This window comes from Patiria miniata, unplaced genomic scaffold (genome assembly GCF_015706575.1).
Source record: "Patiria miniata isolate m_02_andy unplaced genomic scaffold, ASM1570657v1 HiC_scaffold_20, whole genome shotgun sequence".
NCBI lineage: Eukaryota > Metazoa > Echinodermata > Asteroidea > Valvatida > Asterinidae > Patiria > Patiria miniata.
The window spans coordinates 17,280,742-17,297,958 of NW_024037059.1; the positions used below are offsets into that span (position 1 = coordinate 17,280,742).

Genomic DNA, 17,217 nt, shown 5'->3' on the forward strand with positions numbered 1-17,217 from the left:
TAGAGTATCATTTTTCCTTTTTCATATGGCCAGAGTGATCTACAAATTGCTTGCCTCCAGTGATGAGATAGTCCGTGCCATGGCCATCAAGGTTCTGGCCTTGTTTCTCAGCCGTCTACCACACAAGTAAGTAGAGAACGCTGATTTTAAAAATGTTCGCCGTTTAAATTTGTTGAAATAATGTCTGTGCACTGGTTGGTTGTCACTGAAATATATTAACATCTCCTCCATGTGTTTCCTTGTGCCTGTCAGTTCTGTGTAAATCCCACCACATTTCATAATGATTTCATCTTTAAGACATTCTCACCGATGTGCTGTTTGTGTCTTTTTTCAGGAGGAAGATGGACTTGATGTACGCTCACAACCTGTACTCACTGCTGGGTGAGCGACTGTTACTCACGAGCAACTCACTCTCCATGATCATGTACAACTGCTTGTTTGAGGTAAGGGCGACAACTAGTGTGAAGTCACAGCTCGCAGGAAACCACTTTGTTTTATTTGATTTTTTTGAAATGGACTAGACATTGTTCTTGAGAGATAGACTTCCGTTATTTCTTGTTGTTCATTCTGAGTCATAACAGCAACTAGACACACCAAAACAGTAGGATTTCATTTCTGGTTTTCTGTTAACATTTTAAAGTTAATATCTCTATAAATCTCATTATCATTATTAATATTGATTGATTGATTGATCAATGAATGATTGATCAATGAATGATTGATTTATCAGTGATTGATTGATCAATGAATGATTGATCAATGATTGATTTATCAGTGATTGCTTGATCAATGATTGATTGATCAATGATTGATAATTTTGATTTTGTCCTCAGTTACTGACAGAGCATGTGAGCCTTCAAGTAGTCACAGGGAGCCACATCAAACCAGACAAAAGTTACAAGGTCATGAACCCAGGTAAGATAACAAAAATATCCCCTCTAACTCTTTTCAGCTCCATAATGTCCTACATCACTCCCAGCAAATTGAAGCATGATTAAGGACAAAGTCCCAAATTCAGTAATTAGTTTGTGTCGAGTCAGATGGCTAGAGAATCTGACCAAAATGTTGCTTGTAGGAGAGACAAATATGAATATTCCACCCTCCTCCCATCTTAGATAATCATCCAACAGCTTTAGACAACTACTCAGAAACTTGTACTTTCTTCAGTTTAATAAATCCAACTTCGACGTGAAGAATTTTCAAATTCAGTGACAACTTCTTGCAATGGAAATTGGCCAGCAGATAAGAATATTCCGTTTCTCCAAAATTGTATAACACAAATGCTCGTGACAACTGCTCAGAATTGTCTGCCATTGTGATGTATTACAAACAAACTTCTGGATATTTTTACCCAGATTTCCCTCTTACCCTGGTTTTCTATTTTTTCACCCCAGGTATTTTCCACGTGACTGCTCGTCTGCTCCGCCAGTCAGCACCCAGTGAGGCTGCCGTGGAGGTCAAGAAACTCTTCCTGTCTGACATGATTCTGCTCTTCAACCACAGCAGGGAAAACAGGAGGTCAGCCTCGGGGAATTATAACATCTCATCTTCCTTGAATTTGTGGAGTTTGGGGTCCTAGTTGTGAAATTTTCCTGATTCAGTGGACCTTACTTTCGCTACCCTAGCTGAGCCTTCTGTGGAATTTCGGGGTTTTTTCCTCCATTTTCAGTTGATTACCACAAAATCTATGCATGAGTCTATCTCATCCTATAATCAAATATCTGAAATTTCTCAATGGAATTCTGAAATAAATCAAAATGTAATGGAAGAGAAAACCTTGTTTCAATCCCGTGAAAAATATTGTTTTAAAACAAAACATTTCAATATTTTTTAAACAAGCACTTTGACAGTGAGAAATTGCCATTTATCAGTGAGAAATAACAACTTTGGCATTTGACACTGTGCTTGCATACTGTGGGTTTGGCCAAGTACTTGCTTTCCACAGGTTTTTGGTGCTCTTTTCTAATTAATTAATGGTTCTTACTCTGTGTTTTCTTCAGGATTTTACTGCAGTGCTCCGTCTGGCAGGACTGGATGATCGGACTGGCCAACATCTACCCCAAGACCGAGGAGGAAAAGAAGATTACCGAGATGGTCTACTCCCTGCTACGCATGCTGCTGCATCACGCCATGAAGTATGAGTGGGGAGGATGGAGGGTCTGGGTGGATACGCTGTCTATCATTCACTCTAAGGTGAGAGGAAAGGGGACAGGAGGGTTGTAAAAGGGGGGCAGTGGACAGGCTCAGGACAGTCAAGAAGCTGAAGGCCATGGAGTTGTGTCCTTAGGCAAGACACTTTGCCACAACATACACTGTTAATTATGGCCAAGGGTGCCAAAAACATTAACTCTCACATAGTTTATGTGCTGAAGGGAGTTCAGATACTTGACTGTTTGCTTTTTGAGCCGGGGAAAAAGGAGAGATAACAAAAAAAGCTCTGGTAATTTGTAAAAACTCCTGATGATTATTATTTCTTGATCATTTTATAAGGTCTCCTTTGAAGAGCACAAGCAGGAGCTCCTGAAGGCCTTCAACCAGTACCAGAACTCGCAGGGCGCCGACGGGAGCGGGCCACCGGCCAGCATCTCGGCAGCCATCAACGCCGCCCAGCTGGAGAACCTGTATCATGAAGACTCTGTCAGCCCGCTGGCGGCCATGACGGCCGGCTACGGTGAACAGGCAGGGGAGGGTCAGGCTGCAGAGGCGGCAGGGGAGGGTCAGGCTGCAGTGGGGGCAGGGGAGGAAGATAAAAGGTAAGGGGATGGGAAGGAGTAGGGGGGGGGGGGTTATCGCAGGGGAGCAAAGAGGATTTAAGTGGGTTGTTTGAGAGCTCATGAAAAATCCTGTGTTTTGAGTCTCATTGAACCTTGGAAAACTAGTCTTCAAACACTGGGTTTTTATTTAACAGGCATGCAACTTTTCCTCGAATCCACTGATTTCCTCGTTTTTCACTTCTCATTAATGCCATTACAAATTGAAAAACACTGTACAAAGTCTTGTGTGGTTTGGAGTTTCCTCGTTTTTGTCTAAATTTCCAGTTGCATGCCTGATTTAAGGAAAGAAGCTGGTTGTAGTAAAATACCTAGCTCAGGGACACAAGGTTTATTATTCTCTGGTTTGGTTTGAATCCATATTTACGAGACCTGGTAAAGCAGCCTGCAGTGCGTGGACCACAGGGTTTCATGACTGCAGAATCTGGTTTAATAAATAGCTGACGGCAAAACCAATTATGATGGACCTGTGAATTGCAAATTTATAATAACCTGGTTAGATTGAGCATATGCTGAGAATGATAGGAGAACAATGATGTCAGGTTTTAGTTTAAGGTCATTTCCTGAAAATCTTGTCTTCAAGAAAACCTGACACAGAACCTGAACCGGAGGTCGTAGATGGCAAGCATGCCGTGACTGAAATCCTAGAGGGCCTGATCAGCGATGTCGTCAAGATTGTAGATGGCAATAGCGCCCCCGAGGGGCAAGACACGGAGAGGGACGAGGCGGACGGTAGCGAGGAGACATCACCGGATGTGACGACGACACCCAGTGAGGAGAAATCTCCAGAGGAGGAGTCAAGCAAAGTAGGCTGGTCTTGTTGATTTTGTGGGGGGGGAAGAGGGGTTGATTGTTTCCTATTTAGAGCTGTACTTTAACCTAATTGTGAAGGAACAGAATATGATGCATTATGAACTACTCACTAAGAACCGTCGATGTGGTATTTTGTACAAAATGAAATTGAGTTTGGTTCAGTTGCATTTTGTGCTAAACAGACATCTGCGGGAATTGAAATTTTCAATAACTTGAAAACTTAACATTTAGAAATGTACTTATCTTGCTATGAAACATGGTATGTGATGCTCTCTCTTTCAAAGAAAATTAAACTCAAGATACCCAACCTAATTTCTCAATTGTGTTAAGTTAAAGACTTATTTTATTCAAACCACTTATTAATTGAGTCTCTCTTGTTCCCAATCCAGGATATTTCTGACCAATCAGCAGTCAGCATTGCCAGCTCCGATTCCACTGCCACCAGCTCTACTGCCTCTCACCCTACGCCCCTGGCAGCCAGCCAACTCCCCGGAGCCCAGGGCTCGCAAACCGGTGCCCATCTCCCAGCCAGTAACCAGTGGTTACCGGCCGCCAAGCCGCGACAGCCAGAGGAGGACCAGGCGTCACTGAGCAGGCAAGGCTCCCGGTTCTTCAGCCCCGGTCCCCACCAGGCCCCATATCGCATCCCGGAGTTCTGCTGGTCTGGGATGCATCAGCGGATGATGTCAGATCTTCTGTTTGCTATCGAGACAGATATACAAGTTTGGCGAAGGTAAGGCTGCATCCAAGGCTACGGCTAGCTGTTACACAAGTGTCTATGAGAAGTGGATGCAGCCGCTTCCATAGACACACACTTTATGACAAGCCGTAGTCAAGTAAGCCAGTTGCATCTTAAAGGTATAGTCCATCATTTGTAATTTCTGCATTTTGTACGTTTGAAGCAACAAAAGTGCTCTAAAGAAGGGTGCTGAACAACTGACCTGATGAAGTTTTAGCTCAGCTTCAGCTGTATATTTCGAGAAAAATAACATTCTAGGATCTCAATTTTAAATCAAAAGTTGCTGAATCATGTTTTGAATTGGGCCTGCATTCAGCGTCCAAGACACGTTCTCACTGAGCCGATTGCAGCTACGCGATGTCGTGCACTGATCTAACCAATTATAGCACCGCGCGCGCGTGAGCGTCGTGTCAAGGTTTTCGCGCGCTTCGCCGAATAAAATAACGAGCTACTAACAGAGATTTCTTAAGACGCACCGTTGGAAAGGCCTTCTGTCGCTGATTTCTTAAGAATGACAGCTTACCAGAAAGAATAATTTCACAGGGAGTTTAGTTCCCTTACTATCTTTCAACCAAGTATGTTTTTCAACAATAATTACTCCAGTTACTTTTTGGATAGCTGCAAATGATGGACTCTGGCTTTAAGTTCCATCGATTTGAATATGACGTCCCGCATATTTGAACACCCTGGCTGCAGGGTGAAGTTTGTTAGGCTGAAGATCTTGTTAGTGGTTCTACTAATTACGGATTCACATGGAGCCTTTGGGGTTGTTGAGTTGTGTCCTTAGGCAAGACACCATACCACAAGATGCTCCTCCCCTGGGCAAGAGTAAATAGGCGCCTGTGAGGGCAGAGTTTGTTATTGTGTTTGGCTTTGCTATTTGTGCCAAATTTGCTATTTGTGTGGAAAATGTAGACTGAGAGTTTAATGGGCGTGATGAGCAGGGGTAATAATAACAGTGCAGCTCTAGTTTACCAAATACAAATCATCAAGAATTACTGGAAGGCAAAATTGTTTGGAAACTATTTTTTACATCAAAGTCCTTTACAGGCACGCAACATTTCCTTGTTTTTTCACTTCGCGCTGATTTCATTAACCATTGGGAAATACTGTGTGAATCTTGTAAAGCTTGAAATTTCCTCTTAAAAGGCTTTTCTAAACAGTCCAATTTTGCTCATTATTAACAATCTTGATAATTCTTTTATTGTATTTATCTTTCCTCAGCAACAACACCAGGACAGTAATTGACTACGTCAACGCGGCTGAGAACACCATCTTTGTTCAGAACGTGACCCAGATGGTCTCCCAGATCATGGATAACCTCATCTACTCATCGGGCGGCATCCTCCCCATGCTGTCCTCTGCAACATCTAGAAGTGTAAGACAACACTAAATTATCTTGAGAATTCCTATCTGCTATGTGCACAGGCTGTTGAGGGCGCTATACTAGTTTCTTGCAGTGTCACATTGTTTGTAGTCAATAGACCATGATCATGTTGCCGCGATTTGTTCCCATTCAGATCAATGTAATGAAAACGAGGCTGGAAGAAAAAATAGTCTGGTTCCTTTTTGCACAAAAACATTATCATTCAGTACTGTTATTGGATACAGGGAACATGACTAAAATGGTGGAAGCATGATAAAGGTCTATATACAACATCTGCTGGTATAGGAATGTGTACATTGAGTTTATGCACACTGCAGTCAGCTCATCAGTCAAGTAGTTGTAACATTTTTTTCTTTGCATCATTAAAAACTTCACAGAAAATATGTAACGCAATTGCACTTTCTTCATTTTGTCTGATTTAGCCAGATGCACATCTTTTCTGTAAAGTTTAGTTATCTGAAAATAAGGGCCCATCTTAATTCATATCTGGGACGAGTTCCAGACCAGTTGCGAGTAGAATCTTTCACTTTGTCTAGAAGAAGCTCTGTTTTTTTCCAGGACATGTTCCGGGAAAATTTTCATTAACAACTGCTTGGCTCGCCAATACTGATAACTTCATTGCGGGAAGATCGTAGGAAAGTTGTTCAGGACCCTGCAATTTATACCCGATACAATGTCCACAACTTGTCCGGAATGTCCCGGATATGATTGAGACGGGCCTTAGATGTATTAATTATATAAACTGTTTCTGCAAATGTGCCTACATGCTTGCCTTTGAAAGTCTAGAAAGTTCCAAAAATGGAGAATGTTTTTGTACATTTTGTTTCTTTCCAATCCTAAAGGGCCATCTTCTTATTGCCAATCCTCTGTACTATCGTTGGTGGCTAGTAAGTCTCAGCATGGCAGTCATGTTTGCATCTTGATACAGCATCTGATATAATACACTATGGACTGATTTTTGGATTGGGGTTTCTGTTTGATAACTATTAACTTGTTTTTGTGGGGGGGATTGTTTCATACCAGTTTGAGTTCTGCATGATTTTCAAGTATTGAATAACAGCTTGAATTTTGATTATTAATTATATAACTGAATGGCACTAGGGAATGAATTTAATGAATGGATGAATGTTCGTGGACTGACACATGTGAAATAGATGTGATGGTGCTTTGCATTTTGAGACAGTTTGCCTCGTGAATCTTGCACAGACCCCTATTTTGGATAATCTTAACAAAATGTTAATCCCCAAAACATTAAAGGCAGAATAAAAGAGAAGAATTTTACAAATTGTTGGACTTGTCAAATTTTTCTTCCAATAAAAAAATGAAAACAAAACAACTAATTGCAGTAAAGTTGCTTACTCAAGGACACACGTATTATGGTTTCTGGTTGTGTTTCATTTTTTCAAAAATTATTTTTTCCCCAAAAAGGCAGAAAAACAGAGGTGACTTACGTGTATGCTAAGTTAAGAACTTTCAAAGCTTACTCACTTCAAAAAAAAAGGGAAAAAAAGAATACAAACAGTCAGTCAACATTACGTTTGTATTTTCCGCAAATTCTTGATCAAGTTTAACGCTGTATGATTCTTGACCATCCCCGCCCCCTTCTCTTTTCTAGCATGAGCCTGACGTGATCGAGCCCACCCAGGGTCTACCCTTAGAGGTCGGCATCTCCTTCATCAATCGCATCATGAACCTTGTAGACGTCTTGGTCTTTGCCAGCAATCAGAACTTTGGAGAGTTGGAAGTGGAGAAGAACATGCCGCGAGGAGGGATCCTCAGACAGTGTCTGAGACTCAGTAAGTGGCTGCATCTTTTGATGTAAACAATCCCTAGTGTTCCTTAAGAATTGAGAAAACAAACCTAGTCTTGAAGCTAGTGAATGACTCAAGTATCAGAATAACATAAATATTAATATTATCAGAATTATAGACCTTCATTGCCAGTCAAGAATTTAGGAACATTAACAATTTGGAGTTTCAAGTGCACTTTTTGAATAATTATTTTGTTTTAATTTTTGTAAGTTTGATTTGAAGTAAGGAACCTTCCAAAATAGATTTTAATTTGTATATATTCATTAACTCCTTCATTTTAATTGTGGGTTTTCAATCAGCAGCAAAAATTAACATTGGTGACGTGCAAAACCCATATTTAAAGCCTTTAGTTGATCGATATTTAGCTAGAAATGTTTCTCATAATGGAAATAAAAATATTCTTTCATTTCCGTCCTCTTCAACAGCCACCTTCTGTGCCATCCGCAACGTCCTGGAGTGTCGCTTCCGCACCCAACCATCACCCAGCTCAAGCCACCTCAGTCTCAGCAACATCGGCCTGACGGAGCCCACCAGCCCCACTGCCCGCATACAGACTCTCATCAATGCCACCCAGCCCTCGGCAAGGGTAAGGTCAAAGTTCAGAGGTCACATGGAAAGGTCAACAGTGCGGTGTTCACTTTTTTTTTAGGACCGTAATAAATCTGTTTAGATTGTGAGTTCAATATGGATTGTTAGGTGATAGTTATTACGACAACAATTTTTTGTGAAAATTTAGTAATTCGAAGAAGGAAGCCTGATTTGCTTGTACTTCTGAAAAAGAAGACATTCTCAAAAAAAAGATTATATCTAAAATTCACTTTTAAGTTTGCAGTGCTGTTTATCTCAACCCTGTCGGTTAAACTCAAAGTGTTTACTAAAACAAGCACTAAAATGCCCTTTTTACCCTTACTCGCCAAAAAAAACCCAACATTAACAATGATTTCCTAAGAAATACAAGCCTCTAAATCATCTCATTGCATGAAATATACATCCCTACATTTCCACAGTCAATCCCAAATTCATCAAAAAAAAATTCCCATCCCACATACCATAAGCAGTGATGAACGTATTAGAGTCTCTGATTGTGCCCAAGTTTCAAAATATCAGTGTATCTTATCTTCAAAGTTAACAGTCTTATTTAGCCCCTCTCCACAATTATAACCATTTGACGTATTTACATTGTAGTTGTAGGTTCTGGGACAGGTTTTATATTAATTATTATTATTGTTTTTTTAAGTTCAACAAAGAAATTTGAACCTGAGACCACTGGATTGCTGTTCTGGTGCTCTACCAACTGAGCTATCCAGCCCTATGTTGGCAGCTCCCCAATTTGTCGATGTCTTTGTTCAAGGGGCGCTAGTCAGAAGCCAAGGACATTGACAAATTGGGGAACCTCCAACATAGGGCTTGATAGCTCAGTGGTTAGAGCACCGGAACGGCAATCCGGAGGTCACAGGTTCAAACCCCACTCCAGACAATTTCTTTAATTTTTTTTTACGGACATCAATGCTCTGGAGAAAAAAAACCACCCGACAAACTATAATAAGTAGTTCTTGAGATACAATTGACTGACCAAGTCTTGCCTTTGATATTTTGACGGCCGCTCGCAGCCAATCGGTTTAAAAGTTACGGCCGGCGCCCGGAAAAGGGTGAGCATATGTAGACGTCTCTCCAGATTAACCTATAACATATGACCCAGCTGCTAACACTTTGATGGCCAAAAAGTTCCAGAATTTGTCAGATATTGTGGTTTTTTTGTCCCCCTCTTTAAAAAGCTGTCTCCCCGTTTTCCTCTTATGCTGTCTTGAAATCTTCTGAATTGTGTTGGTTGATATCTTGAACTGATTGCTATGAAATCTTGTTCTTCCTGGAGTTCTTGTCTTGTAACGTCTTCTACTTTGCAGGTTCTGTGCATGAGTTGAATGTTCTCCAACTTTGGACTATTGAATCTCTTTTTTCTTTTTCTTGTGGACCGAATTCTTATTATCTTCGCAAAAAGTTATGACGTCAATTTGTAAAAAGACTTTATCACTCTGCTCAAGAAAAAAACATTAAGTGATATTGTAATGAAAAAAAATACACATTCAAAATATAGTTCCGTTTTCACAGTCAATTTAGTAGAATAGCATTTTGTCTGCAATTTATAAAATTGAAATTATGAGTTTTAAAAAAATGCTGAAGGCTTTTTTTCTTGGTTTTGATTCATTTCCTAAAAATGTGTTATATATTTTTGAGATTACGAACACAAAATCTCTGAAATTTGAAGACTTTCAGAATTGGCACTTACAATGAACACAGTTTTTTGAAGACATTTATCATATCAGAGAAGTAAAAATATTGTTTTTCGTCGGCAAGTTTGTCTGTCAAATTTCCAATCAGTGCCTGTTTCAGTGCATTCCTATCTCATTCCATTCCTATCTCATTCCCGGTCGCCTCCCCCTTTTTAGAATCCTGTGCCCCTCCCCCTCTTTCTTTCTCTCTGCATGTGATACAGTGACAGACCCCTTCCAGTTTTTCCCATTTTCATTTTTTTTTTGCATTTTGGATTTTATTTTGTTTAGTTACAGGGAAAGTTTCCATCGGTGCTTAAGGTACATGTCCATTGCACTGCCGTTTTCCGTTGGTTTTTATTTTGAGTGGTTGACTAAAGTTTACCTATCATGTATCAACGATTTTTAATTTTTTTTTTACATTCTTGTTGCTGTCATCATTTCAAGTGCTTATGTTATTTGGTGGATTGGGCACGACATGTAACTCATTTCATCCCAACGCTGTTTTTCATCTAAACTCCATTTTTCCCTTTCCATCAATCATATTAACATGTCATTTTTACATAATAACTCATCCATTGTGTTCTTCCCGCATTGTTCCTTTCCTTCCCAATAGAATTATCATTTATAAAATATAAAGATATTGTAAAAGAAATCCTGTTTTTGGGACTACTGCTAACAAAGAGTGGAATAATGAATTATTAAGTGAACAGTGGTTTTGGTGGCAAACAAAGAGGGTTCTAATGTCGAAGACTGGTGCTATGTATCCAACTTCGAAGAGCTGCTAACTGGCCAGCTTAGCGCTTACTGACTCTGTGAAATGGGCTAAGGTTCAATAATAATAATGGCTCCGTGCACAAGTACCCCCTCGATGGTGAGAAAGGGAGAGTTGGGGGAGACCACTGGGAGACACACTCGAACGCACTCTGAAGACACTATGGCTATGTAAACATTCAGACTAAAATACGTAGTTTGTATTTTCCGTCCACCTGGCTCTCGAAAGTAGAAGAGCAAAAAAAAAAAGCCCTCTCTATTCGTACACATAGCCCATAAGACAATCTGCTTAACAGTGGTGCATACCTAGTTGTCCCAGATGTCTTAAAATTCACATTAATTCCTTAAGTATTTAGCTACTTGCTTGGTGCACTGTAAACTGCTTCTAATGGGATTTAATATAATGGGAAAATTAACACATAGGAAACGTAGTGCAGTTGTACATGTATCTTGGCACACCTAAAGGCTGCAAAGAGAATTCTGGTTTTGGACTCCGCTCAGAAACAGTTGAGGGCGCTACTGTATTGTCTACTCGGTAGGGCTAGGGTGTGTGGGTCACACTGAATCTCTGCACTGGTTTGCGCTCGCACCGCACAGAGGAAACGTGACCAATTTTCAACTGAATGGGCACCTCTTTGTAGTGGACAGTGGGTACACAAGGCAAAAGCTTTTAAACATCTCTCTCATTTTTTTGAAGCTGTACAGGGGGTACTTGCGGCTCGTCTTGGCATCAAAAATGTGAAATGATTAGATTTTAATTTTCGAACTAGAAGAATTTTAATATATCCTTCCTTTACCATCCAAAATAAAAAAATAGATAAATAAATAAATAAACAATATAACCTAAAAATATGTTTTTTTGTAAACCCAACATTAGAATGACAATGTAATGAAATGACTTTGAACAACTACCCCGATGTCAATTTAGATACAGTGGTTGTCGCAAACAAATTAATGCAATGATAAGGCATATTAAATAAAAAGTAAATAATATCAGTTCAATCCCCTGTGAAATATACATATTTTTTGTGCCACAAATTCAGGCTAAAAAAAAGATCCTAACTTTGGGAAAAAAATTACTGCTATCTTTTATATCATATTTTGTTTTTACCTTGTGGAGAAATAAATAATTTTGTTGCCTCTGCACTTTTGTTTAACTTCACAGCACTTCACTTTAACCTGCACACACTTGCACTTGTCCAAGTGTTCTTCAAATACTTTGTTTTCAGTTCTATTGCTATCTAGTTTTTATAAATATTAACAGTGAAATAATTTGCTCCAAACTTGGCTGATTGTCTTTCTTATGGACAGCAGTTGACATATTTATATATTTGCTCTTGAAATTGTCTTATCATTGTATAACTTATAAGACCATGAGATATCTTGAATGAAATTTATTTTCAGTGTAAACAAAACCGGGTTTGGCCTGAGCTGAGTTTCAGACAAGCTTCAAATAATTATTTGTAATTTGAATGAATGTCCAAATTTAGTCGGAAAAAAATATAAAAAAATTGATTTTTCAGACCAATTTCTTGCATGAATCTGCATGGCATTCACTGACAATCATTTCCCCTTCCTTTGCATGATTTCAGAAGAAGAAAAAACCAAGACCAAACAAAAACCAAAGAAAAATATCAAAACTAAACGATAAGCAAATCATTGTAATATTTTTTAAAAACTTATTTTCTTTTTAAGGTTCTCTCATTTCAAAACAAATAGATTTCTTAACCAGGTTTCTTTATACTGTAAATTTATTAAGAAAATAACATTAATATAATAACATAATAACAGATCTATATAACCCATCACACAGCACCAAGCCACACATCTTGCTTGCCAAGCCACACCAGAAATAACCACAGTGACTACTAATCCTCACAGAGCACCTTACCTTATCCTAATCCTAATCCTAATCCCAAACCTAATCCGAAATCCAAACCCTAATCCTAGCCACGGATTTGATAGAAGTTTGGTTCATATTGAAGTGTCTTGCCCTGAAACCTTTATCTTGTCAATAAAACGATGGTTTTTGCTTGATGTCTAGAACATCGTGGAGAACCTGGCTGGACCGACGTCCCCAATCAAGGATTTGGGAAGGCTACTACAAGACATGGACGTACACCGGCTGAGGGCAGTAGTCTACAGAGATGTGGTGAGTTCAGTTGTTTGTCGGCCTGTCTGTCTGTCCATCTGTCTGTCTGTTTGTGATTTCTTCTTTGGTGTGTGACACACTCTGCTGTACAATTTGAGATGCTGGTTGACCCTAAGGTCTGTCCTAGATTTTGCCTTTTTTTTTCTTGACCTTGAGTGTTTTAAAAATAAGCTCATTCTGGAGATTTCATTTCAGTTACAATTTCCTGATTTTACATTTCCCTGCTGATGTTAAACAAAAGATAAAAGAGCTCAGAAAATGTAATTTCACTGCTTTGGAAACAGTTCTTTCATTCATGAACCCTATAATCCATTGATAATCATTTTATGGGATTTTGAGAATACAAACTTTTGGGCTGATTGGACTTTCTTGAAGATGGCCTTGTGCTCTTGAAGCTGCCTGGTTTGATTTCCTCATATATTCCATCATCATTTCTTCAGGAGGAGAGCAAGCAGGCTCAGTTCCTAGCCCTAGCCATTGTCTACTTCATCTCAGTCCTGATGGTTGCTCGTTACCGTGACATCCTAGACAACGAGGTGGGCAGCTCCACCCCGTCCTCATCCCGCTCCCGTCAGAACTCCCTGCAACGCCAACAGCCCAGCCACGCCTCAAGCAGCCAATCACTGGCCTCCGAGACGCCGTCAGAGAACCGGGGAACCCAGACTGTGCTGACACGCCTGGGGAAGAAGGTGGTTGCTAGGGAGGCAGCGGTTGCCAAGGAGACAGCATCCAAGCCTCAGGTTGGGAAGATGGTTGGGAAGGAGGCAAAAATCACTGAAGAGAGCGGAGAGGATAAGATAACAGAAGGGAAGATTAAAAATGGTAAGTAGATGACATCACACCTCATGCATATTTACGAGCCAGTATTCACTGGTCAGTGTTGAGTCCCATCTAGAAAGCTTCCAAGGTGTTAATGATGCTTCAGCAATATGCTTTCCTATTTGTTCACATCACAGACGTCGCTGAAAAGATCGAGGCACCACCAACAGACACTAAGCCAACCCCGGTCATCAAACCCGGCACCCCTCCGCAGAGGGACAGCGATACAGTCCCAGTGAAAATTGAAGATGCACAGACCAGCGATGAGCAGACGGCTCCCAAAGACATCCCTGACGTCGACAACCGTGTAGTGGAAGGGGAGGAACAGAAGGACTTAAAGGAGGCGGAGGAAGACGGGGAGCTCCAAAAGGAGAAGCGCATCATCCAGGAGGAGATTGCCGAAGATGCGAGCATTGTCTCCAAGGAAGCATCTCAGGAGCAAGTGGAAGCAGAGAAGGAATCTGCCGAAGATAAGCCAGAGAAGGCATCTAAGGAGAAGACATCCGAGGAGGATGTCCAATCCAAGGAGATTGCCAGAGACACAGATGAGGAGACAGATGCAAGAGCCACTGAGAGGGAATCCCCAGACGGGCAAGGCCGAGGGGAAGGTGATGCTCCTTCATTCCATGATGTCAGTAAGCCTAACGGTAGAGCGGTTGCCAATGGTAGTGCTCCCAGTGGGTCAGCTCAGTCCAGTCCTGATGAAGGCGGGGCAGTGGGGGCCGTGGGTGGTCCACTGAACACGGCTTCCATCTCATCTATGATCACTGCCTCGGAGAAAGTTGGTAAGCTCAAAAGACTTTTTTCTTTCGGAGGAGTCTAGATAGGTTTAGACTTCTTGTTAACTAAATAATTCCATCGTTTCATTGTTTCCTAAGAGTTTGGCAACTTTGTGTTCAGCTGGCGCCCTGCAGATACAAGTGATACAGCAAGGGCCACAATTGTGTCCCGGGCAAACGTTTAATTGAGGCACTTCTTAGACTTACGGAATTGGACGCTAAGTTTTAAATCATTTTGTTTCTTTTGTGTAGAAAAACTGCCCCTGCAGACATGGCCGTGGACTGCCACCGCAGCTGCCGAAGCCCAAGAAAACGAACAGAACGGAAACCAACCGAACTCCATCGATGACCCCCAGCAGCCCTACCCAGCCATGCCGTTCCCCATGGACCACTCAGTCCCGACAACCGGCCCGGGTGGGGTACCAGCCAACCCCAACCGGCCCAAGAACCTGGATCTCGAGAACATGGCCACGCAGAGCGTCAACTCCTTCAGCGATTGCTACCTCGGGGAGGGGACGGTAGAGGAGCGACTGACCAAGGCCCTGGAGACTGCCGCACCGTTGCTCAGGGAGATCTTTATCGACTTTGCCCCCTTCTTGTCCAAGACCCTGCTGGGAAGCCATGGGCAGGAGTTGCTCATCGAAGGTCAGTGGTTTTTTCTCCTGTTAACTATCTGAAGTTTGTGGTCTTGTCAATACTCATGGAAGAAATGAGAACAGGACGATGTTGCTACATGTAGTAAATATTGACACTTAATATCAAGAGTTTTACTGGATCTCTGCAATTTATTTTTAAATTACTTTAATTAACTTGTCTCTTATTAATGACAAGAGGTTTACAATGTATATAAAGGAATAGTCGAGTCTTATCACAAAGTTTTAAAAATGCAAACTAATTGCTGTCACTTCTACTCAACATTTTTTTTGAGAAACATCATCATCAGTCATTTGTGAGGAACTTTTTGTCCTGTTTGATTTATTCGCGATATTTCATCCTTGTGGGGGGATGGAATGACATCTTAATCTAAACAGTGTTTCTCAACCGCACCCCTGCCCGTTTTCAATGAAACAAAGATGTCTGCTTGCGAAAATCCAAAAATTTATGGTTTCATGGCGGGGTTCTGTTTCTCCCCCAGGAATGAGAAGAGCACCGACCCAATGAAATATCACCCAAACGACTCATTGTTTATTCGGTTTCCCTTCAATGAGATACAAATTTGCAAACAAATAAATTATATGAGTCGTTTTACAAGACAAACACGCCTTTCCGTGTGCGTCTGGCGGAGTGGCAAACCTGGGAATCCCAACGGGTTTTCGTAAAAGTGAATCGTCTGCGGAAGTCTTTTTGTAAAGGTTGATACTTGTATCCTAGGAATTGGACTGAGTTCTAATGGGGCTCGTCGCAAGTCACTAAGACCCTGACAGACATACTGACAAACCCCAGACTGGATAGGGTAACGGAACCCAGGGGCGTGTAGGTGTGAACGAGGCAGTCACACCTTCTGATTCTTCTCTGTGTCTCGGAGGAAAAGCTGGAATCCAAAGACAAGATTTATTGGCCAATATTTTTCAGCAGAGGTGTCAAAGGAGGGCGGGGTTGTGTCTAGGTATTGTGGCGGGTCTGTCTTGTATCAGAGTTGGATATAAATGGCTCTTTACTGAACTGAACTGGAAAAAAGAGGAATTTATGCCTTTGTGTGATGTAAAGTGAATGGGGGTTCACCTTTCTTTATGTATCATTTAGCCTTTTTGTGTTTTGTGATATCCTTTGAGGATAATGAAATCATTCAGGGAAGTTAATGAAAATGAATAAATTAACATTTTACTGCTTTATGTGCCTCAGAGTTTCATTGAATAGCACCCTCGCGCTATCACAAATGGACCCTTTGCAGTCATGTGTCATATCTCAGGTGGTTTTTGTTTATGTTATTCAGTAACGCATAATGTACAGGATCTAATTAATGAAAATATGTAAATCCGTGGAAAATTCTGAAAATTTGGGTTTTTTTCTGCGACGTACCCTCCAGGTCTTGTAAGCATGAAGTCGTCCAACTCAGTCATCGAGCTCGTCATGATGCTGTGCTCCCAGGAATGGCAGAACTCCATCCAGAAACATGCCGGCCTGGCCTTCATAGAGCTGGTCAACGAGGGCAGGATTTACTCCCACGCTACTAGGGATCACCTGCTGCGCGTGGCCAACGAGGCCGAGTTTATACTGAGCAGGCACCGGGCCGAGGATGTGCAGAAACACGCTGAGTTTGAGGTAAATTGAGGTTCAAAAACATGATCACTTATCCTCTGTCAGGTTTTCATTATCAAGTTAACCACAAAGGGAAAATGACTACGTGCATTATTATATTTTTTTAAGGTTGAACAAAGAAATTGATTGAGCAGGGTTTGAACCTGCGACCTCCGGATTGCCGTTCCGGTGCTCTACCAATGAGCTATCTAGTGCTACGTTGGCTTTCCCCCATTTTGTCAATGTCCTTGTTCAAGCGGTGCTTGTCACGTTCAATACTTGTGGATTTTTTTCCTCTCGTAGTCCCTGTGTGCCCAGTCGGGCATGGAATGCAAGGAAGAGGAGAAGATGTGTGATCATCTCATCACGGCTGCCAGGAGGCGGGACCACATCTTTGCCAATCAGCTGCTGCAGAAGACTATCAACATCTTGACCAATAAGCATGGAGCTTGGGGCAATGTCACCAACAGGTACGTCAAGGAATTGTTTACAATCAGCCAGTGGGAATGGGTGTATCTCCAGTGTTGTAGTCGTGTCCATCACAAGGTATAACAAGTCCATCACAAGTCCATCACATCGGTGCTTTCCTCAAGAAGTGACAAAAACCTCGAAAATCGATATTTGTTCGATTTTGAGTTTTACTAGCCTTTTCGTTATTTATTTA

At 41.2% G+C, this 17,217-nt stretch overlaps 1 protein-coding gene across 2 annotated transcripts in view; it reads left to right on the top strand.

Moving 5' to 3' along the window:
- The window catches only part of LOC119727646 (neurobeachin-like), a 69,809-nt gene that overhangs the window by 42,322 nt on the left and 10,270 nt on the right, over positions 1-17,217 (top strand). The window contains exons 17-34 of one of the 2 annotated variants that reach the window (XM_038199629.1): positions 34-126; positions 335-443; positions 834-915; positions 1,395-1,518; positions 2,001-2,193; positions 2,491-2,753; positions 3,355-3,577; positions 3,974-4,317; positions 5,548-5,701; positions 7,326-7,506; positions 7,947-8,107; positions 10,083-10,112; positions 12,610-12,717; positions 13,158-13,539; positions 13,674-14,321; positions 14,568-14,960; positions 16,342-16,577; positions 16,857-17,023. In XM_038199629.1, the coding sequence (XP_038055557.1) occupies positions 34-126; positions 335-443; positions 834-915; positions 1,395-1,518; positions 2,001-2,193; positions 2,491-2,753; positions 3,355-3,577; positions 3,974-4,317; positions 5,548-5,701; positions 7,326-7,506; positions 7,947-8,107; positions 10,083-10,112; positions 12,610-12,717; positions 13,158-13,539; positions 13,674-14,321; positions 14,568-14,960; positions 16,342-16,577; positions 16,857-17,023 (3,891 nt within the window). The remainder of the gene's footprint in view (positions 1-33; positions 127-334; positions 444-833; positions 916-1,394; positions 1,519-2,000; positions 2,194-2,490; positions 2,754-3,354; positions 3,578-3,973; positions 4,318-5,547; positions 5,702-7,325; positions 7,507-7,946; positions 8,108-10,082; positions 10,113-12,609; positions 12,718-13,157; positions 13,540-13,673; positions 14,322-14,567; positions 14,961-16,341; positions 16,578-16,856; positions 17,024-17,217) is intronic. The other variant, XM_038199630.1, reaches the window with a different exon arrangement.